Source organism: Panthera leo, chromosome A2, assembly GCF_018350215.1.
Source record: "Panthera leo isolate Ple1 chromosome A2, P.leo_Ple1_pat1.1, whole genome shotgun sequence".
NCBI classification, from domain to species: Eukaryota; Metazoa; Chordata; class Mammalia; order Carnivora; family Felidae; genus Panthera; species Panthera leo.
In genome coordinates, this window is record NC_056680.1 from 500,188 (window position 1) to 520,323 (window position 20,136).

Here is a 20,136-nt window from a genome sequence, read left to right on the forward strand (position 1 = left end):
CCAGTGTTTATTGAGCACCTGCTGCTTGCCAGGGTCACGGGAAGAACCTGGTCAGCACGGGAGAAGGCTGGGGGGATGGTAGAGGGCAGGGAGCTATGGAAGCTTCTGGAGCAGTGGAGGGTGAGGTAACTGTCCCGTCTGAGCTCAAGCATCAATTATAGAGTGCCCACTGTGTGCGAGCATCAGAGACCACATTAGCAAGCCAGACCCACTCTTGCCCTCCCACTGCTGAGCAGGGAAGGTGGCCACTAAATAAAGCAGATAAACCAACAAAAGTCTGACGGCATATGATCACGTAGACGCGGGGGGGGGGGGGGGGCTTCACTGGGGGTGGGGAGGAAGTTCTGTATCTTTCTGGGTGACCAGCAAGAAATGTTTTTCAGAACAGGGGCGTTTGGTACTGGGTCTTGAAGGGTGAGGAGTTTTCTGCTCCAAGTTACCTGCCTGCCCACAACTGGAAGGCAGGAGATCTACCCTGCAGGTTCCTATCAGACGTGATCTGCCTCAGTTTCCCCAGGGTGCACACAACGTCAGAGCGCACTCGAATGGGCTGCTCTAGGTAGAGCTGGAGGTGGGCAGTATTGCTGTGTGACCCCTCCTGGGCCTCAGCTCCCCTGACATCAACGGGCAGCGTTCCCAGGCTGGGGCATGAGCGATTCTGCGGTGGAACGGGGATGAGTGTGGGGACAGATTTGGACACAAATGCCCTTCCCGGTGCCAAGCCTCGGTTTCCTCGTCTGTAGAATGGGGAAATAACTCACCTGGCACGGAGCTGGGAAGAGCGGTGGTTGGGGACCACACCCCACCCCCACCCCCACCCCCGCGCGGCGTGGCCATCTGAGCCTCAGTTTCCCGCCCTGGGTCGTGGGTCCCGCTCCTCCCTAGAGGCTTGCCGACCCTGGGGCGCCGGACGGAGCGAGGGCGGGCGCAGGTCGGCCGGCGGCGTGGGGGGCGGGGGCGCGCGGGGGAGGGATGCCCCTGCCCCGCGGGGGGCGGGGCAGCGAGCGGCGGGGGCCGGGCCCCAGACCCCGCCTCCTGCGCGGTGGCCCCGGCGGCTCAGCCCCGCGGCGCGGCCGGCAACTTTGGGATGGAGTTTGTGCGGACGCTGTGGCTCGGCCTGGCGCTGGCGCTGGCGCTGGGGCCGGGGCCGGGGCCCGCGGGGGGCCACCCGCAGCCGTGCGGCGTCCTGGAGCGCCTGGGGGGCTCGGTGCGCCTGGGCGCCCTCCTGCCCCGCGCGCCCGCCGCCCGCGCCCGCGTCCGCGCCGCCCTGGCCCGGGCCGCCCGGGCGCCGCGGCTGCCGCACAACCTGAGCCTGGAGCTGGTGGCCGCCGCGCCCCCTGCCCGCGACCCCGCCTCACTGGCCCGCGGCCTGTGCCAGGCGCTGGCGGCGCCGGGCGTGCGGGCCGTGCTCGCATTCCCGGGGGCGCGGCCCGAGCTGCGGCAGCTGCACTTCCTGGCGGCCGCCGCCGAGACCCCCGTGCTCAGCGTGCTGCGGCGGGAGGCGCGCGCGCCCCTCGGAGACCCGGTACGCGGGGACGCCCGGGGGCCGGACGAGGGAGGCCCCGGGACGCCCTGGGGGGCGGGGGCCGGGGGTCCGACGCCAGAGGCGCCGGGGGGCGCTGGCACAGGAGCCCCCGGGGCTCGCGGGACGTGGACTCCTGACCCCGGATGCCCCCTAGGGCGCGGGGACCCAGAAACGGCGGCCGACCCGGTGCGATGCTTCTGGACCCAGGATGGCCAAAGCCACTCGAGGCCCGCCTGGAGGGGGGCGGTGGGGCGCGGTGGGGCGCGGTGGGGCGCGGCGGGGCCGCAACTCCTGCGCAGACCCCCTTCCTGGGCCTTGGTGATGGGGTCTCCCCACCGTGGCTGCTGCCCTTGTGGGCCCCAGAAGCCCTCCCCGGTCCGAGGGCGCCCCCCAGCCCCACCGAGCAGGGCCCCGGGCTGGGAGGGGAAGCGGGTCTTTCTGCCCGTTTCTGGGGTGCAGTTCCGGGGTCTGCTGGTCTCCCCAGCCTCCTCCCCGCGACGGGCCACCCTCCCTGTCAGTCAGACCCCTCCCTCCGCATCTCTGGAGTTTATTCTCTCCTTGATTCCGCCTCTGGGCCTGGATCTGGGCCCGAAGAAGCAGAAAGCGGGATACGGATGAGGGGTGACTGAGAGGGCTCTGGGGACCCCCGTGGTGCCTCTGGGAAAGGCCCCCTTACAAGGACAGCAGGGAGGGGCCCAACCTAGAGATATGGGGACTGGTAGGGGCCTCCCGCCTTCCGAACGCAGCTTGAAGCCCCTCCAGGCCGTCCTTCTCCTCGGGGAGGGGAGACCTCGACTGTAGAGGAAGCCTGGGGTCTCCTCAACCCCGCTGTCCCTGCCTCGAGGCGGTCCCCCTGCGCCGACCTTGTGGGAAAGATACAGAACTCAAAGCCAGGCCTGTGGCGCCCTCTGCTGCCGCCTCCAGGACCGGAGCCCCTGCTATTTACGTCGGTCTTTTGGGAGGACTCGCTTGGACCCCCAGGGACTGAACAGCAGCCTCAGCCCTGGGCATCCTGTCCTCACCCGGGCAACACCCTGCTCGCCTTAGGTGTCTGGCATTGCCCTCTCTCTCATCCTTCACAGGCTAAGAGCAAGTCCCGGAGAACTTTCTGGGTGCCACAGGGCATAGAGGAGTCCCTCGGCCCCTGGCTCGCCAGGGAAGTCTGAATAGGGGATGGGTGATGGACCTGGGTTTTGAAGGATGTGTAGGAGTTGGGTGCCGGGGAGAGAGAGAGAGAGAGAGAGAGAGAGAGAGAAGAGGTGTTCCAGCTGGGAAATGCGAAAAGCCCCAAAGTGGGGTGCGACCAGGGTAGCCAGAGCCAAGCGAGTAGGCCCTGAGTGTCAGGCCAAGGAGGCTGGGCTTTGTGCTGATGGTAGTGGGGAGACAGAGAGGGTTTAGAGCAGGGGTGGGCTGGCGGAGGCAGGCATGCCATGCCGCCCGGCCTTAAAGAGGACGTCTATTTATCGAGCACCTACCCGTGGGGCTGGGGAGGGTGCGGTGGGTCACAGGTCGCCAGCCCTAACTGTGCCCACCCCCTTTCCAGAATCCGTTCCACCTGCAGCTGGACTGGGCCAGCCCCCTGGAGACGCTGCTCGACGTGCTGGTGTCTGTGCTGCGGGCCCATGCCTGGGAGGACGTCGGCCTGGTGCTCTGCCGCGTGCGGGACCCTGCTGGGCTGGTGGCCCTCTGGACCGCCCGGGCCGGCGGGGCCCCAAAGCTTGTGCTGGACCTGGGTCGGCCGGAGCCGGGTGCCGCGGGGCTGCAGGCACGCCTGGCCCCCCTGGGGGCCCCGACGGGGGGCTCGGCCCCAGTGCCCGTGGCTGCACTCCTTGGCTGTGACGCGGCCCGCGCCCTCCGGGTGCTGCAGGCCGCGCCCCCGGGGCCCCGCTGGCTGCTGGGCACACCACTGTCCCCTGAGGTACTGCCCACGGACGGCCTGCCCCTCGGGCTGCTGGCGCTGGGCGAGGTGGCCCGGCCCCCGCTGGAGGCCGCCATTCATGACGCCGTGGAGCTGGTGGCTCGCGCCCTGGGTAGCGCGGCCCGCGCGGAACCGGAGCGCGCCCTGCCCCCCGCCACGGTCGACTGCCACGACCCACGCCCGCCCGGGTCCCTGTCCTCGGGCCGCTTGCTGGCACGGTGAGTGAGGGGTGTGCGGGTCCCGTCTGTGAGTCTGCAAAGACACCATTGTTGGGTCCGTGCTGTATACCGGCCATCGTATCCTCCCGAGAAAGCGGGTGTTGACCCTAAGGTGGAAGCAGGGCAGGGGGAGGGGCAGGCGGGGGCTTGGGGCGCTCTGGGGGCCGCGTGCAGGGCAGGGGAAGTGAACCAGCCAGGCGGCCTCGCCGGGCCTGAGAAGCGGGGAAGTCGTCGCTTTCGGGCCGGGGCACCGTCCCCGCCCCCGTGGCGCGCGGGTGCCACGCTGGCAAGGGGTCCGGCCCCCGCTGCCTGACGGTGCCCCCCCCCCCCCCGCCAGGTTCCTGGCCAACACGTCCTTCCAGGGCCGCACGGGGCCCGTGTGGGTGACCGGCTCCTCCCAGGTGCACGTGTCGCGGCACTTCCGAGTGTGGAGCCTGCGCCAGGACCCGCGGGGCGCCCCGGCCTGGGCCACGGTGGGCGGCTGGCGGGCCGGGCGGCTGGAGTCGGAGCCGGGCGGCGCGGCCGCGCGGCCCCCGCCGGCGCCGGGAGCCGGAGGCCGGCCCCGGCTGCGCGTGGTGACGCTGGTGGAGCACCCGTTCGTGTTCGCCCGCGAGCCGGACGAGGACGGGCAGTGCCCCGCGGGGCGGCTGTGTCTGGCCCCCGGCACCAACGGCTCGGCCGCGCTGGACGCGCTGTTCGCCGCCCTGGCCAACGGCTCGGCGCCGCGGGCGCTGCGCAAGTGTTGCTACGGCTACTGCATCGACCTGCTGGAGCGCCTGGCGGGGGACGCGCCCTTCGACTTCGAGCTGTACATCGTGGCCGACGGCAAGTACGGCGCCCCGCGGGACGGCCGCTGGACCGGCCTGGTGGGCGACCTGCTGGCCGGCAGGGCGCACATGGCCGTCACCAGCTTCAGCATCAACTCGGCGCGCTCCCAGGTGCTGGACTTCAGCAGCCCCTTCTTCTCCACCAGCCTGGGCATCATGGTGCGCGCCCGGGACACGGCCTCGCCCATCGGCGCCTTCACGTGGCCGCTGCACTGGTCCATGTGGCTGGGCGTCTTCGCGGCCCTGCACCTCACCGCGCTCTTCCTCACGCTGTACGAGTGGCGCAGCCCCTACGGCCTCACGCCCCGCGGCCGCAACCGGGCCACCGTGTTCTCCTACTCCTCGGCGCTCAACCTCTGCTACGCCATCCTGTTCGGACGCACGGTCTCCAGCAAGACGCCCAAGTGCCCCACGGGCCGCTTCCTCATGAACCTGTGGGCCATCTTCTGCCTGCTCGTGCTGTCCAGCTACACGGCCAACCTGGCCGCCGTCATGGTCGGGGACAAGACTTTCGAGGAGCTGTCGGGGATCCATGACCCCAAGGTGGGCAGCCGTGGGGCCGGGAGGTGTCCCTCTCCCCCCGGTTCCCGCCCCGAGACCCAGCCGCCGGCGGCCACCTGCTCCCGAAAACATGCGTCGAGCGCTCGGTGTGTGCGCCAGGCGTCGGGGACCCGGCCGGGACCAAACAGGCGAAGGTCTCCGTGCCCCAGGGAGAGGTGTCGCGGTCAAGAGAAGCACGCCGGATTGGTGTGTGAGATGGCTATGAAGTGTCAGGAAGGAAAATGAGGCAGAGTGGGAACACAGGGAGTCCCGGGAGGGGCGTTTTCTGAAACGAGGGTGACGAAATAACTCTGGGAGGGGGTGCCATTCGAGAGACTTTTATGTAGAGATCAGGGAGGAATGATGGGAGAGAAGGCAGAGCAGGTGCAAAGGCCCCGGGGCAGGTCCTGCAGGGTGTCTAAAGCAGTTCTTTCTGAGACAGAACTTTCTCTCGGAGCCCTGGCGGCTTGCGGGCAGGGCAGAGGTGTGCCCCGGTCTACATATTTCTCTGTTTTTAATGAAAAACAGGGAGCAGTGAGCAGCACAGATGAACCCATTGTCCAGCTCCTAAGTCAACTCCCAGCCACCCAGGCCAGTCCCAGCCACTGGACTGTCATTTCACCAGTTTTCTGGAAGCTTTCACACACCTCGGGGTCCCCTTTTCCCAGTTGTCTTTTCTCCCCCCCTGGCTTGTTTGAATCTGGTCCTAAACACGCAGGCACTGTGGGTACATTTCCTCTCCACTTATTTCTTGTCCAAAAATGTGTTTGCTGGAGAAATTGTTTTTGTCCCGTGGCAGCTCCCACTGTTCGGATGCGGCTGTGTCCTGAGGGGTGCCGCACCCTAAGCCCCGTATCTTTGTAAATTGGTACGACAGCCTAGGCCCAGCGCTGTGTGATGTGCTAGCCGCTCACACGCGGCCACGTTCAACATCTAATTAACTGTAAGCGCCCAACAGCCACCGAGAACAGCACAGGTACAGGGTCTCCTCGTCGGAAGGTTCCAGACAGGACTGCTCTAGACGCTCCACAGGACAAGGGTCCGGCTTTTCCGGAGGGCTGTGGCCACATCAGGACGCGCGGGTCAGTGTCACCACTCGCTCATCCCTTAGGAGTTTGCAGACTGTGGGCGGCGCTGGGGAGCCAGGACAGGGAGGAGCGGCCAGCGGGGCTGCGGGGTCCCGGGTGGTTCTGAAAGTGGAGCCACGGGATTTGCAGACCCACGTGGCGTGGAGACCAGAGAAACAGGGCGAGAAGAGGCAGTACAGGGCCGACTGGGGCGGGAAGGGCCGGGAGGACAGGTGTGGGGGGCCTGATCCCAAGGGATTCCCGCGGCCCCCCCCCCCCCCAGGGCAGCCACGGAGGAGGTGGTGAGAAGAGGAGGAGGAGGAGGAGGTCTGGGGTTGGGGCTCGGGCTCGGGGCCAGGTCTGCGTGGAGATGGACAGTGGGCACTGAGGAGAGCGGCCCTCACCCTGGCGATCCTGCCCCCCAGGGACAGAGAGAGGGCCATGTCGCGGAACAGCACGACTGGGGAGCTCCTGGCACCGAGTGGGTGGGGCAGGGGTGCCGCTGACCCCCTCTCGGCGCCCAGAGGGGCCCCAGTCGGGGCGGCGGCGGCGGCGGCGGCGGCGGGAGGAGCTGGGCGAGAGCCCTGGGGACGCGGGGCAGCCGGAGGCCGGGGCGACAGCGGCCCGGGCTGACGAGCTGCCCCCGCAGCTGCACCACCCGTCCCAGGGCTTCCGCGTGGGCACCGTGTGGGAGAGCAGCGCCGAGGCCTACATCAAAAAGAGCTTCCCCGACATGTACGCGCACATGCGGCGCCACAGCGCGCCCACCACGCCCCACGGCGTCTCCATGCTCACGTGAGGCCGCGGGGGGGCGGGCCCGACCCTGCAGGGGCGGGGCATGCGGGGGTTGGGTCGAGCCGAGGGGGCGGGACCTGACGGGGCGAGGCGGAGCACCGGGGACCGTGAGGGGGGCGGGCGCGAGGCGGGGGCGACGGGGCAGGACGGTGGTGGGGGGGGGGGCCCGGAGCGGGACTCCGGGGTGGGCGGGGCCCGAGGGGCGAGGCGGAGCACCGGGGGCGGGGCCGGCGACTACGGGGACGAACCATCGGGGTGGGGCGGGCGCGAGCCGTGACCCCGGGGTGGGCGGGGCCTGCGGGGGGGGGGGAACGGAGCAGGACCGGGGTGGGCGGAGCCCGCGGGGGCGGGGCCTCTCACCCCACTGCCCCCACCCCGCAGGAGCGACCCCCCCAAGCTCAACGCCTTCATCATGGACAAGTCGCTCCTGGACTACGAGGTCTCCATCGACGCCGACTGCAAACTACTGACCGTGGGCAAGCCTTTCGCCATGGAGGGTGAGGGGCCGCGGGGAACGGTGGCCCCAGGGACGGCTCCTCTGGGGCTGCGTCCAGCCTGGCCCGAACCCCACCCCTGGCCTCCCCTAGGCTACGGCATCGGACTCCCTCAGAACTCGCCGCTCACTTCCAACCTGTCCGAGTTCATCAGCCGCTACAAGTCCTCCGGCTTCATCGACTTGCTGCACGATAAGTGGTACAAGATGGTGCCTTGTGGGAAGCGCGTCTTCGCCGTTACCGAGGTGCGGCAGGGCCCGGGGACACGGGGTGGGGGCAGGCGGGGGCGCACCCTGAGCCTGCACGGCCCCCGCCCCGGTGGTTGCCAAGGGGTGTGCGCTCCTACGTGTCCTACCAAAGCCCAGCTCCGGTGTCCTCTCCACGAACGTGGAAGCCTCGGCCAGGGCTCCCCTTCCGGCCTCGCCCGCGAGGGTTTGTGCCTGTGTCGTCCCCCCGCCCCCCCCCCCCCCCCCAGACGCTGCAGGTGGGCATCTACCACTTCTCGGGACTGTTCGTGCTGTTCTGCCTGGGCCTCGGCAGCGCCCTGCTCAGCTCTCTGGGGGAGCACGTCTTCTACCACCTGGTGCTCCCGCGCATGCGAAGAGGCAACAGGCTGCAGTACTGGCTGCACACCAGCCAGGTGAGGGGCGGGTTGCGCGGACGCGCGGGCTGCGCGGGCGGGCGACGGCGGCCTCCCGTGACCCCGACAAAGCGCCTGTCCGGACTTGCAGAGAATCCACCGCGCGCTCAACACAGAGCCTCCGGAAGGTCACGAGGAGCCAGAGCCAAGGTAAGGGGCCCCGAAGCCCCCCGCCCCCCGCCCCCCGGCCAGCTCTGACCCCCACCCTCAAGCTGACCGCTTCTCGCCTCGGCCCTCCCCGGAAGGACAAGGAAGCCCCACACCGACGGGGACCCTGACCCCAGGGGCAGAGCGCCAGGACACTGGCGCAGCCCACCCCCCCCCCCCATGTCCCCAGGGCTCCCGAGCAGCAGCGGGACACGCCCACGGCCTCTGCAGGTAAGGGGGGCTGGACGCACGTGCGCCGGGCCGCGGCGGGGGAGCGTCGTGTGCGCTTCCTGCTGGAGCCCGGTGTGGCCGCCGCAGCGCCGGACTCGGAGGCCGGGCCCCCGGAGGGCCCCGTCTGGCTCTGCTCCGACGGCCGCCGGTCCTCGGGCGCCCCAGGCCCCGGTGAGCTGGAGCAGCTGGAGCAGCGCATCAGGAGCGCGCAGAAGCGGCTCCAGCAGGCCCTGGCGCGGCGCCGAGCGCTCCTGGCCCAGCTCGGGGATGGCCCCGGCGACCGGCCTCTGCACCTGCCCGAAGCCTGCCCCGAGGCAGCCGAAGCACCTGAAGCCACGGGTGACCCATCCCGGGGAACGCCCCCCCCACCCCTGCCGGCCTGGACGGGGCGGCCCCCGCTCCGGAGCCTGCACACAAGCCGTCCTAGCGCGACGGGAGGAAGCACGGAGGCCCCTCCCTGACCGCGCACACAGACGCCGCCAGGCCGCCGCCAACAGTTTATTCTATATACAAACACGATTTTGTACACTGCAATTAAATAGGATGGAACGAGCGCCTTTGTGCATTCCTCACCGAGGGACTCAGTTTGGCCACCAGCCCTGTCCCACTCCCACCCAAGCAGGGCTGGACGCCTGTGCCCGGCCGCTGCCTTCCAGGTGGGCGCCCGTGTCTGCGTCCCCAACCCCAAGGTGCCAACTCTGCCCTCCTGGGACCCCAGCCCTGGTACGCACACCCGGGGTCAGGTGCCGTGGAGAAGGCACTGAGCATGATGCAGCACCAGCCAAGCGGGCCGGGACAGCGAGGGTGGCCCCCGCCGGCATTCACCTGATCGGAGACTTGCCCAGCTCTGCTACTGAGGGACAGCTCACTCCACACGTTTCACCAGCCCCTTCCAGAACCTTCCACGGAGCCCCCACCCCACTCTCATCGGCCTGCCTCCATCTGCCGGCTGAGGGGGCCCACCACTAACGTAGCAGGGACAGGCCTCCGGCAGGCCCCACCCTGGGGAAGAGACGGCCACCTCTGGGCGAACCCAATGGACCCTGACACCACCCCGAGGCAGGCTGGGCAGTCCCAAGAACCACCGGGACATCCTCCCCGACACCCGAGGGCTCCGGCCAGGTCATGCCCAGTGGGCCTGCATGGCCAGGGACGGGAGGGGGGGGGGGGGTGCGGTCAGCTGCCCAAGGCTCAGGAGCCGACCTCCGGGGGCGGGTCCACTGGGGCTGTGGGTGCAGGGCTGGGCCCACTCACCCCGACGGCCGGGGGCGCCTCGTCACGCGCCAGGGAGTTGCTGGAGGGGGCACTGTCCTGGGGGACTCGGGGGGGCCCTCCACCAGGGCTCAGTGGGCCAGCGGGCCGTCGCTCCAGGAGGGAGGCACTCAGGCCAGACAAGAAGGAGGCGTCTGTGATCATGGCGGCCGTCTCTGCCATCCAGCCCAGGTCACCGCTGGCCGCCGCCGCCACCGAGGCCGCCGCGGCCACCAGGGAGCTGGGCGCCTCAGGCACGGGCCCGGGACCCCCACTGGCACCCGGCGAGCCAGGGCCCAGGGCAGGGGCCGGGCCGGCAGGGTCAGGCGCGGCGGCCGGGGCACCTCCGTTGTTGTTGAGGTCGTCCGGAAGGGCCGTGGGGGCGCCGGGGCCCAGGGGCGGGGTCTGCAGCAGCATTTCCTGGATGCGAATCTGCTGCAGGATGGCGGGCAGCTCGTAGTGGTGGAAGAAGTAGATCATGGAATGCTGGAGGGCGGAGGGCGGGCTCGGAGTCAGGCGGGCCCCCCCGCGGGAGCCAGGGCCCCGCAGAGGCCGGCGCCTCGGACGCGAGTCCTCACCTGGATGAAGAGCCAGGACGTGACCAGGGCCAGGCTGCTGTACTGGCCGTTGAAGCGGTAGTGGTAGGCGTAGAAGGCGAAGTGGTACAGGTAGAAGAACCTGGAGGGAGGAGAGTGAGGCGCCGCCCGCCGAGCCCACCCCGGACCCCCACCGACCCGCCGTGCTCACCGCAGCCAGTGTCTCTTGCTGGTGTTGGTGTGGCAGCAGATGGCGTCGTACTGGTCGGCCAGCCAGACGATGAGGATGATGTAGAAGGCCGTGGTGGTGTCGTTGAAGAACTCGGACATGATGGCTTCCATCCCTGCGGGAAGGCCCGGCGGCTGGGCTGGGGGCGGGGCGCCGGGGGCGGGGCACCCCGGGAGTGGGGGGCGGGGCGGGGCGGGGCGGGGCGGGGGCGGGGCCGGGAGGGCGGAGTCCTCACCTACGAGGGCCAGGATGACGGTCAGCAGGGGCGCGGCGGGGAAGGCGATGGCCATATTCATCTCCAGCATCTGCAGCAGGTCCACTGCGGGCAGAGAGCGGCGGGCGGGCAGACCGGGTGAGGTGCCCGGGGGCGGGGAGGGTGGGCAGGGGGCCACGGGGCTGAGCCCACCCCTCCCGCCCGGCTGGCCCAGCAGGGAGACTCACCAATGAAGACAAAAATCTGGTGGTGGGAGTATCGGAGCAGCATGGAGACGCTGAGGGTCTGCAAGCGAGGGCCACGCGATGCCTCAGGGGGGGGCGGCCCGCACGCCCGCCCCGCCCCCACCCCGCCCGCCGCCCCCGAGGCACTCACGAAGATGACCATGATGACGAAGGCGGCCAGGTAGGACGTGCGAGCCATCCACATGCTCACGAAACGGTAGTGCTCACCGGACACCACGTTCCGCAGGAAGCCTGCGTGGAGGGGGGGGGGCGGGGAGCCGTGAGCGCGCACCCGCCCACCGCCCCGCACCCGGCCCCCACCTGCTGCCGCCCGCCGCACCCTTGTTCTCCTCGTTCTCGGCCAGGCCTTTGACGCTGGACATGAGGATGTCGTCGTAGCCCAGGAACTCGGCCAACAGCAGGCGGCTGAAGCGGTCCCCGAAGCACTGGTCTCGCGAGGGGTCTGCGGGCGGGCACAGGGCGGGGCGCGCGTCTGGCCAGGGCCCCGCCCCAGGCAGCACCGTGACCCTCCCGCCCCAGGATGCCGTGGAGGAAGGAGACTTCTTGTTGCCAGAGGGTGGAGACAGCCCCCCCGACCCGGGTCCCAAGGGCTTCGGGCTGCCCCAAATCCCCTCTGCCTCACCCTGGGGGACACTCACCCAGAGTGACCACCATGACAGGGATGCTGAGTCGCTGTCGTGTGGCCTGGGACAGCCGGAGGAAGCCATACTCCAGCGAGTACTCCACGACATATTCATCCTGTGGCCATGCTGCCGGGGCAAGCTCAGTGAGCCTCCGGGGGGGCGCCCCTGGAGGGCTGGGGGGGTGGGGCAAGGGGGAGGGGCAGGCCAGCCTCCAGGGAGGAGGTCGCCGGTAGAGCTGCTTTGCACCACACCCCCCACGGGTCCTTCGGGGCCCCCAGAGAAGGAGTCCCACACGCTGCCGACAGAGGGAGAAACTGAGGCACAGAGTGGCCATTCTCCAGTACCCATCTGGCTGCTCAGACCCCCAGCCCCTCTGCGCAGGGGTGCAGCCCTAGACGGTGACCTGCTGTCCTGAGGCGCCAAGCACACCTCGGCAGCCCACGCGGGGTGTACTTTTTTGTACTTTTTTTAAGGTTTTATTTCTTAAGTCATCTCTACACCCAACGTGGGGCCGGAACTCACAACCCTGAGATGGAGAGAGATGCGCTCTCGGGACTGAGCCGGCCGGGCGCCCCGGGCATGTACCTTTAGAGGGCGTCTCTGGGAAGGGGGACTCCTGGCTGTCATTCAGGAGCTCGGCACCACCCGGTGGCTTCAACACTTTGGGCTCAATGTCCAACTCGAACTGTGGAGCGCCAAGACAGGGGTCAGCGGCCCGGCCCAGAGGCCCCTTTCCCCTGCTGACTGAAAGACGGAGACTCCACCCCGGCTGCCGTGACCGCCAGCCTCTGCCCTGTAACCCACCAAAGACCCCCAACACCGAGCCCCCCCCCCCCCCCCCCCCCCGAGCGGCCACCTCGGGTGAGGGTCTGCACTCTGAAGCCGGGGACAGGGGCAGGATCGGCGGGATGGGGCCGCCTGGCAAGGTTGGCACCCACGCCCCACGGGCGCCAGCCCCTCAACTGTGGGACTCTGGCCTCGAACTTGCTTGAGCGTGTCCTTCCTTCCAGGCTGTGGGCCCCACACATCCACCCCACCCCCGCAGGTGCCGGGGGCCCCTGCACGTCTCCAGTGACGGTGCTCACCACCCCACAGACGGCCACTCCACCTAGGACAGCCGGGACCGGCTTTGAGCACTGGGCCCAGCGTTTCCAGGGGGCTCCTTGTCAGCTGTGTCTGTCTGCCCTTGGTGCCCCCAGAATCAGACCAATCCTTTCCAAGTAAGGGCTGGGAAACGGCCCAGGGCCCCGAACCTCCCAGCACAGTCCCTGCCCCGAAGGCCGCACCTACAGGAGCGCACCAGGTCAAGCGCTGGGCCTGCCACCAGACGAATCACTGGTTCGCCGTGCAGGCCCCTCCCGGCCAGCTCACCTTGACGGAGGTGTTCCCAAACATCTCCACGGCCAGCTCCTCCTCCTCCTCCTCCAGCTCCAAGCTGCCCGGCTCCACGGCCAGGCCAGGGAAGCTGCCGCGGCGGCCACCATCACAAAACTGCAGGAAGACGGGTGCGCGGCTCGAGTTGTGCTGGACCTCCACGCGCAAGATGCCCTCCCGAGGCCACTTGTCCCGCACGTGCTCCAGGCAGTTGATGGGCGAGCGGGAGAAGACGATGTGGATGTAGGCCAGGACAAAGAGCACAAACAGGGCCTGTGGGAGGGAGGGCGGTCAGTGCGGGAGCCCCCGGCACTCGGGGGCCCCTCCCGGGCAGGGGCTGTGCTGAGCTGGCTCCAGGGGAAGAAGAAGTCCCAGGGACGTGGGCAAGTCCCGTGACGGCCCAGGGAAGCAGGGATGCCCTCTCAGACACTGCAGGACCCTCCCCCGGGGACAGGGCACACTGGGCCTGGGCCCACCTGACAGAGGACCCCGCAGAGCACATGGTGACACCGGTGACCGCCCCCGCCTGGAGGCCCGCAGGGCAGCCCCGCGCTCTGCCTTGTCCTCAGGGCACCCCTGACCTCACCGGCCGCGCCCTCCGCACCGCTCCTGGGCTGGCAGGGCCAGCTCGTGGGGACGGTGCAGCCTCTCCCAGGGCGATCTTGCCCGCGGAGAACACTGGGCAGCGTCTGGGACTGGCTAAGGTGGGCACTCCTGGCATGGCCGGGTGGGGAAAGGGGGCTGCTCCACCCCCACAGCACCCAGAACGGCCTCCACCACAGAAAACGACCTGCCCCTTGCCGCCAGGGTGAGAGGGGACTCTGCCCCACGGCACCTCACCAGCAGCACCTTTTACCCAGCTTAGAGGAGCGTCAAGAGGGCCGCCCCCCTCCCCGAGAGCCCATCTCACTGTCTGACGGCCGAGTTTCTCAGGGGCCTTTGGCCACGGGTCACCCCCAGACTGGGCGCTGCGTCTGGGGCTTCACTCCCGTGTATCACCCACTGCCCCCGCCCCCAGAGAAAGGGTCCAGCTGGCCCGATGGGACGCCCAGCGCTGTTCCGGAAAAAGAGGCCGTCCAGGAGCCGGCGAGCCCAGGGGCCGCTCGGCCAAAGACAAGGTGTTTCCTCGGAGGAGCCGGTGCGCACTTTACACGCCCGCTACCCGTGGCTACAGGGCCACGGGCAGGGCCACCAGGACCTCGTCCCTCCCACGCTCTCCGCGAGCCCCGCACACGCTGCCAGTGCCAGCCACGGACCGCCTGACCTCCCCGCCGGAGCCAGCCCTGCGGATGGGCAGAGGGGCACACACTCCCATCCCCGCCGGGCCACGGGGGCCGTGACCTGAGGGCGCGCAGAGCCAGGGGATGGGAGGAGCCCAGCGTCCGAGCGTGCTGCTGCGACCCGGGCCCAGGTACGCGTGAAGCCGGGAGCCCGCCCAGACCCCTCAGACGTGTTATCCGCGCCACCCCTGTTGGGCCAACGCGGACCGTGCCTCCTTGGCCTGCAGTGCCCCTGGGAGACGGTGACGCGGGCGGCGTTGACACGGATGCAGAGCCCCCGTGTCCAGGTCACCGCAGACAGACGTGGAAGCTACGAGCGGAGCCGGGGCCTCTGCCGGGGGCAGCAGGCCTGAGTCTGCCTAACGCCACACAGACCCTGCTGGGCCACCGCTGCACCCCATGTCCTGGTCTCCCCCTCCCTCCCGCTCCGCCCTCTTCGTTGCTGGGTCCCCGAACCAGGCAGGAGGCGGCACAGAGGCGTGTTCAGGGACTCCCATTCACAGCAAGGACCCCGGCGGCACTCCACACTATCGCACGTCACAACGACCCCGGAGGTCACCTCCGTTTTTCAGAGGGAAAGACCGGCAGAAACACCGAATGCCAGAGCCCTGCCTACCCTGCCAGCATCGCTCGGTGGCTGCACGGTCAGGCTGCCCCAGGTTCAGAGACAGGCTGGGGCACCTAGTGCCCACCGCTCCAGGACTCGGAGGTCCCAGTCTGGCCTCGATGCCAGGAAAACCGGCAGAGGTGGGAGCCAAGGCTGCCGGAACGCGGGCCCGGCCACTGCCTCTCATCCCCCAAAGGCTGGCCCGGTGGGGAATCAGGTGGTCTGGGCTGGCTCCTGGCTGTGAGCCACAGAAAGACGCAGCTCTGAGGAAGTCACTAAGGGACCTCCGTATCTGCAGCCAGAGTGCCGGAAGCTGGGCAGGCAGGAAGTAAAGGCACGGAGCTTTCTGGAACTTGCAGCAGCCGCACAAACCAGCCAGTCCCAGCCCTCACTGAGCAGATGAGGGAAACAAAAGGAACCAGGGGTCGGGCAGATTCGAGAGGTCCGTGGGGCCTCCAGGCTTTGGCCCAGAGATCTCTCGGCCCAGCAGCACGACCCAGAGAGGAGAACTCAGGAGTCAGAACCCCCCGGGACACCTGACCACCTACTCCAGGGACACCTGTATGCCGGGCTGTCCTGCTCCCGTGTCAGGAAGTGGCGGGACAGAACTGACGCGACCAGGACCTGCTCCGGGAAGGCTGAGCTCCGACTGACCACCTGGGGCAAGCAGCACTTCCTCCCCGCAGGGAAATCACACCCACACACACTCAGGAGCCCAATAAAGGAACCCCGATTCAGGAATCCTCCACAGGGGACCCGTGATGTTCTGGGGGGGCTCTGGGGAGAGAGGAGGAGGAAGACCGCCTCCTCGCGCCATCAGGCACTCCCAAAGACAAGGGACAGGGGGACTCTGGTGGGGGGGGGGGGGGACTCCCCGGAGACACTGGCAGGCCAGAACCAGCACCCGGGTCTGTTGGGCAGCTATGACTGCACTCCTCCCACCAAACCCCAAAGTGCTGTCAGCTCCTGACCCACCTGGTCTGGTCTGCACCCCAAGAGCCTCGAATGCTAGCACCAGCCCCCTCTCTGCAGACAAGGAGCCCAGAGCTCACTTGGGGATGCTACACACCCCGCCCCAGTGGGCAGCATGCTGATGGGAAACGAAATGGCCATCTGCCCAACCGGGACCACCACGCTGCGCAGGAACCCGGAACCTTCTCTGAAGGGCTGCCAGCTGTCATCGGAGATCCTGTCGTAGAAGGACCTAGGCCAGTGCCAGTCCCCACTGAGCTGTGCCCATGGCTGAAACCTCTGTGCCACCCGAGGGAGGAGGGGAAGGGGGTTCGCGCATGGCCCCTTCCTAAGTCATAACTTTGCCACTAACCCCGGGGACATGTCCTGGGCTATGTCCTGGGCTAGGTCACATTCCCCGGAGAGGCTCAGAGGGAGATGGAAATGGGGTGTGGCTTCCAGTGCAGGAAGATGGGCATGGGCTGTGTCCTGTCCTGGGAGAGGGAGGCCCGGAACCTCCCGGTTTGGGGAAGCCCAAGACTGGGGGTTTGGTCAGGGCCAGGACAGGTCTGGAAGCCTCCTCCAGAGCGGAGGAGGCCAGGCAGCACGGTCAGGGTCACAGGGCTGGGCTCCCGGGCTCCTGCCTCCCGAGGTGAGGGTCCTGGGAAAGGGAAGGGCCAGGGGTGGGGGGCAGTCTGGACAGAGCTGGCAGTGAGTTTCCGGAGTCGGGATCAGGGGCCGCTAACGGGGCGAGTGAGACTCGGGCCTCCCGGGTAGAAGTCGCACGGGCACGGGGGCTGGGATCGCAAGATTAAGAGGCCCGGAGGCAGGGGGTTCGCCGCCCCGCTGGGGTCGCGGTCAGAGGTCGCAGACCTGGGTGGAGGGTCCGGCCGCTAGGGTCAAGGGTCAGGGGTCGGGACCTCGGTCACCTTGAGCAGCACGAAGAACTCGAAGAGTCGTCGGAAGGCGGGCGGGAAGAGCCGCGAGTAGGTGACAGCCATCTTGAAGAAGAGCGCGTGGAAAAGCCGGTCGCGCACGTTGATGAGAGGGTTGGGGTTGAGGTTGGGGGTGCGAGGCCCGCGCGCGGGGACCGGGCCGCCGCCGCCGTTGGGCCCGGGCCCCGGGGCCCCGGGCGCCGCGTGCTCCGACATGCCGCCCAGCGTCGCGCCCTAACGGCCCGCGGGTCCCCGAGGGCGTCTCCCGGCCGCCATCGGCCGTCCTCACCGCGGCCGCGCTGCTCACCGACGCCCGGCCGCCGCCGCCGCCGCCATCTTCCGCCTCCGCGGCCTGCTGACGCCAGCGAGTCGCCGCGCCGGCAAGAGCGGCTTCCCTGCGCTCGCGGAGAACGCTGGGATGCCGGCGGCCCGCCCACTGCAGCCCCGCCCTCCCTCCCTCCTGGTCGCCGGGCCCGGAGCGCCAGGGCGGGGTGGTGTCTGGCCCAGGTGTTTTGCATATTATCCCCCACAAGCCTCAGCGGCTGCGAGGCGGAATTTGGACTATTAAATTCGTCAACATCTGAGGGTTTTAGCGTGATAACAGACACTCAAGGCGAGCATGATGGTAGGAGATATTCATTTGCATGGCGCTCTAGAAAACTTGTTCAATGCGGCTATCTCAGTTTAGCCTAACTGTAAAATGATTTTGATTTTGGTCTTTAAATAGCCCTGCTGGGGCCCCCGTTAGTCGTGCTCGCTTCGGCAGCACATATACTAAAATTGGAACGATACAGAGAAGATTAGCATGGCCCCTGCGCAAGGATGACACGCAAATTCGTGAAGCGTTCCATATTTTGGTACCAAGCCCAGCTCCCCGAGGAGGCGGGCGACCGCTCGGATTTCCCCCTGATCCTGGGCCGCCCCTCCCCGCTCCTGTCCCCCAGGACGCGCTCAGGCTGAGCCCCGTTCCAGCCCCTGACAGCTGTGCCCCTAACAGCAAATACTATTTCTTCCTCCTGGGAACCGGGTGTCTCGGGGCGGTCACCTCGCGCCGCCCAGACACCTGGCAGGCAGGTGCGCACCACACCCAGGAGATGGACGGACGGACGGGTGGCGTTCTACCCCTCCGTGCCCAGGAGACTGAAATCCTTCGCTTCCTGTTTCGTCGGGTGCCCTGCACAGGGCCTGGCTAACGGCTCAAGAAATGCACACTCTTGAGATTATTGGGTTCACCCTCAAATCACCTGTTACTTGCAAAGGAGGGAAAAAAAATTTTCCCAGCGGAGAGGCAGGCAGATGTCCCTTTGACCTGGAGAGTAAATCCAGCCTGGCTGTGGGGAGGCTCTGTGAGTTTCTCACGTGTCCAGCAGAGGTCCCAGCCCACTGGGCTCCTGAGCATGTGAAATGTAGCAACTTGTTTTTATTAGTGTAATTTACATTGAAAAGGTCGCGTACAGTCTAGAGTTTACTGCCCTGTTCTAGAAACTCACCAAAGCCAGTGCAATTTCACCCAGCGTCCACACTGTATGGCTAGCCGCTGGACAGCCACCAGCATCCCTGGAAAGCCACGGTCATGAAAATAAAAAGAAAGAAAAGGAAGGAAGGAAGGAAAGAAGGAAGGAAGAAAAAGAAAGAAGAAATGGCCAAGGAAAGTTCTAGGTCTAAACCCAAGGAGATAAGAGAAGGACCAAACACCACACCCATGCTTCTGGGCACAGCCGGGAAATTAGCAGACGGGCTGGATCTCCCAGGGTGCTGTGGGCATCACCGCTGCTCGTCTGGGTGTGCTGGTGGCATCGGGCAGGAGGCTGGGCTGGGGCAGGTTGGGAGTTAAATGGGGCCGCAGGGAGGAGGCTCCTGAGGAGCTGACCCTCAAGTAGGGGAGGGCAGTGAACGAGCCAGGTGACCAGAGCATCAGCAGAGAGCACAGCCAGGGCAAAGGCCCTGAGACAGGCCTGGGGCTGAACACGTGGGGGCACAGAGAGGGCATGCCTGGTGGAGAGTTCACCCGGCAGGGGGTGGGGTCCTGGAGGACATCTTGGCTGAGGGGGCAGTGGGGAGCCACGGCAGATTTTGAGCAAGGGAGGCTCCTGACCTGAGTTAACAGGTCCCCCCACTCCCTGCTTTGAGATGCTGTTGTTACTGTTACTGTTTGGTCACAGTACGTTCTGTCTGCATCCCGCCGGCCAGGACCGACACAGGCAACAAGACTGAAGTGATTGTTTGCCGAGAGCAAGGGGAACCCACCCAGAAGGCGCCCACCGACCCCACAGAGGGGCCCGACCCGGGGTCCTGCCCTGACGCCCCGGGGTCCCACTCAGAGAGCTCAGGCACTGAGGGGATGGGGTGGCCCAAGAGGTGGCTGTGGGGAAAGGGCCCGGGGCCCCTGCCGCACCTGCAGCCCCCATGCCCGGCCACCGACACCCCAGGGCCCGAGCCCTCAGCCCAGAACCTGAAGGGGCCCCTGCAGCCCCAGGTCCTCCAGCTGTGGTCCCCGTCCCACCGGCATCACCGAGGTCCCACCCCAGGGTACCTGGAGCTGCCCTGCCCTGTGAGCCCTTCATCATTACTCATCCCCTGCATTCTCCCCAGGGGTGGGTCCTGGAAAACGAGTGAGTGCCAGGGAGCCAAGGGCAGAGGACAGCTGCAGGGGCCCCAGACCTCTTTGCCAGGTTCCTGATGGACGCCAACATTCCTAAGATACTGACTCGTGTTCACTCAACTACCCTTATGTCAGGCTGCTCCCTGTGGCTGCTCAGAGGCACGTACATGTTAACCTGTTGCACGCTGACAGCGAACCTGAGGGCAGTGAGGAGCTTTCCAGACGGGGACACGGACGCATGGAGAGGCCAGCTGTGATTGCCGCATAAAATCACGTGGCCAAGCGGGGAGTCGGGATTTGAACCCAGGCTCCAAGTGGGGGCGCCGAGGCCAAGGAATTATTCCATAAACCTGAAGTGTTGAATTTTGGGGTGTCTGAGTCTGGATGTCTTGGGTTCCGGGAGGTTGAGTGCCTAGCACCCAGGTCAGCAAACTACCTTCTGTGAAGGGCCAGAAGCCAATGTTCTCAGCCTCGCGGCGGACAGAGCCCTTAGCTCACCGTGTGACACAACGGCAGTTGGAGACGAGTGGGCACAGCTGAGTGCCAATAAAACTTTTGTGCGACACACATTTTAAAATTATATGATTCCCACGTGTTGCAGAGTACTATTCCTTTCACCCACTTAAAAATGTTGGAGGGGCACCTGGGGGGCTCAGTCGGTTAAGCATCCGACTTCAGCTCAGGTCGTGATCTCGCGGTCCGTGAGTTCGAGCCCCGCGTCGGGCTCTGGGCTGCCGGCTCGGAGGCCAGAGCCTGCTTCAGATTCTGTGTCTCCCTCTCTCTCTGCCCCTCCCCTGCTCACACTCTGTCTCTCTCCCTCTCAAAGATAAATAAACATTTAAAAAAAATGATGGTTAAGAATGTGAGAAAACATCGTTATCTCAAGG

The 20,136-nt window shown here is 67.4% G+C and overlaps 2 protein-coding genes and 1 non-coding gene across 4 annotated transcripts; 2 read left to right on the plus strand and 1 right to left on the minus strand.

The window, feature by feature from the left end:
• The first annotated feature begins 1,087 nt into the window (after positions 1 to 1,087).
• Positions 1,088 to 8,955, plus strand: GRIN3B (glutamate ionotropic receptor NMDA type subunit 3B). Its single transcript, XM_042927746.1, has 9 exons — positions 1,088 to 1,525; positions 3,069 to 3,661; positions 3,999 to 5,031; positions 6,745 to 6,890; positions 7,272 to 7,387; positions 7,478 to 7,629; positions 7,860 to 8,024; positions 8,116 to 8,174; positions 8,362 to 8,955. The coding sequence occupies exons 1-9, from the start codon at positions 1,088 to 1,090 to the stop codon at positions 8,861 to 8,863; spliced, it is 3,204 nt and encodes a 1,067-aa protein (XP_042783680.1). The 3' UTR covers positions 8,864 to 8,955.
• On the minus strand, positions 8,886 to 17,006 carry TMEM259 (transmembrane protein 259). Of its 2 annotated transcripts, none has more exons than XM_042927749.1 (11): positions 16,642 to 17,006; positions 12,872 to 13,147; positions 12,086 to 12,185; positions 11,516 to 11,626; positions 11,197 to 11,319; positions 11,008 to 11,108; positions 10,860 to 10,875; positions 10,654 to 10,737; positions 10,401 to 10,533; positions 10,232 to 10,331; positions 8,886 to 10,139 (listed from the first exon to the last, which is right to left on the minus strand). In XM_042927749.1, the coding sequence occupies exons 1-11, from the start codon at positions 16,861 to 16,863 to the stop codon at positions 9,594 to 9,596; spliced, it is 1,812 nt and encodes a 603-aa protein (XP_042783683.1). In that variant the 5' UTR covers positions 16,864 to 17,006; the 3' UTR covers positions 8,886 to 9,593. The 2 variants fall into 2 exon arrangements, with proteins under 2 accessions (XP_042783683.1, XP_042783682.1); XM_042927748.1 differs by having other exon boundaries at positions 10,860 to 10,917.
• Positions 17,007 to 17,397: 391 nt separating this feature from the next.
• Positions 17,398 to 17,504, plus strand: LOC122214612. Its single transcript, XR_006199993.1, has one exon. It is a non-coding gene; the product is annotated as a U6 spliceosomal RNA (small nuclear RNA).
• Positions 17,505 to 20,136: the final 2,632 nt, after the last annotated feature.

Bases quoted from the DNA above. Each gene is read 5' to 3' on its own strand.
- GRIN3B (XM_042927746.1), top strand. From the start codon at position 1,088: ATGGAGTTTGTGCGGACGCTGTGGCTCGGCCTGGCGCTGGCGCTGGCG. The intron at 1,526-3,068 runs GTACGCGGGGAC...CCCCCTTTCCAG, and splicing joins GCGCGCCCCTCGGAGACCCG to AATCCGTTCCACCTGCAGCT. The intron at 7,630-7,859 runs GTGCGGCAGGGC...CCCCCCCCCCAG, and splicing joins GCGTCTTCGCCGTTACCGAG to ACGCTGCAGGTGGGCATCTA.
- TMEM259 (XM_042927748.1), bottom strand. From the start codon at position 16,863: ATGTCGGAGCACGCGGCGCCCGGGGCCCCGGGGCCCGGGCCCAACGGC. The intron at 11,627-12,085 runs GTACATGCCCGG...TTGCCCCGGCAG, and splicing joins CCCAGAGACGCCCTCTAAAG to CATGGCCACAGGATGAATAT. The intron at 11,320-11,515 runs GTGAGTGTCCCC...GCCCGCCCGCAG, and splicing joins TGTCATGGTGGTCACTCTGG to ACCCCTCGCGAGACCAGTGC.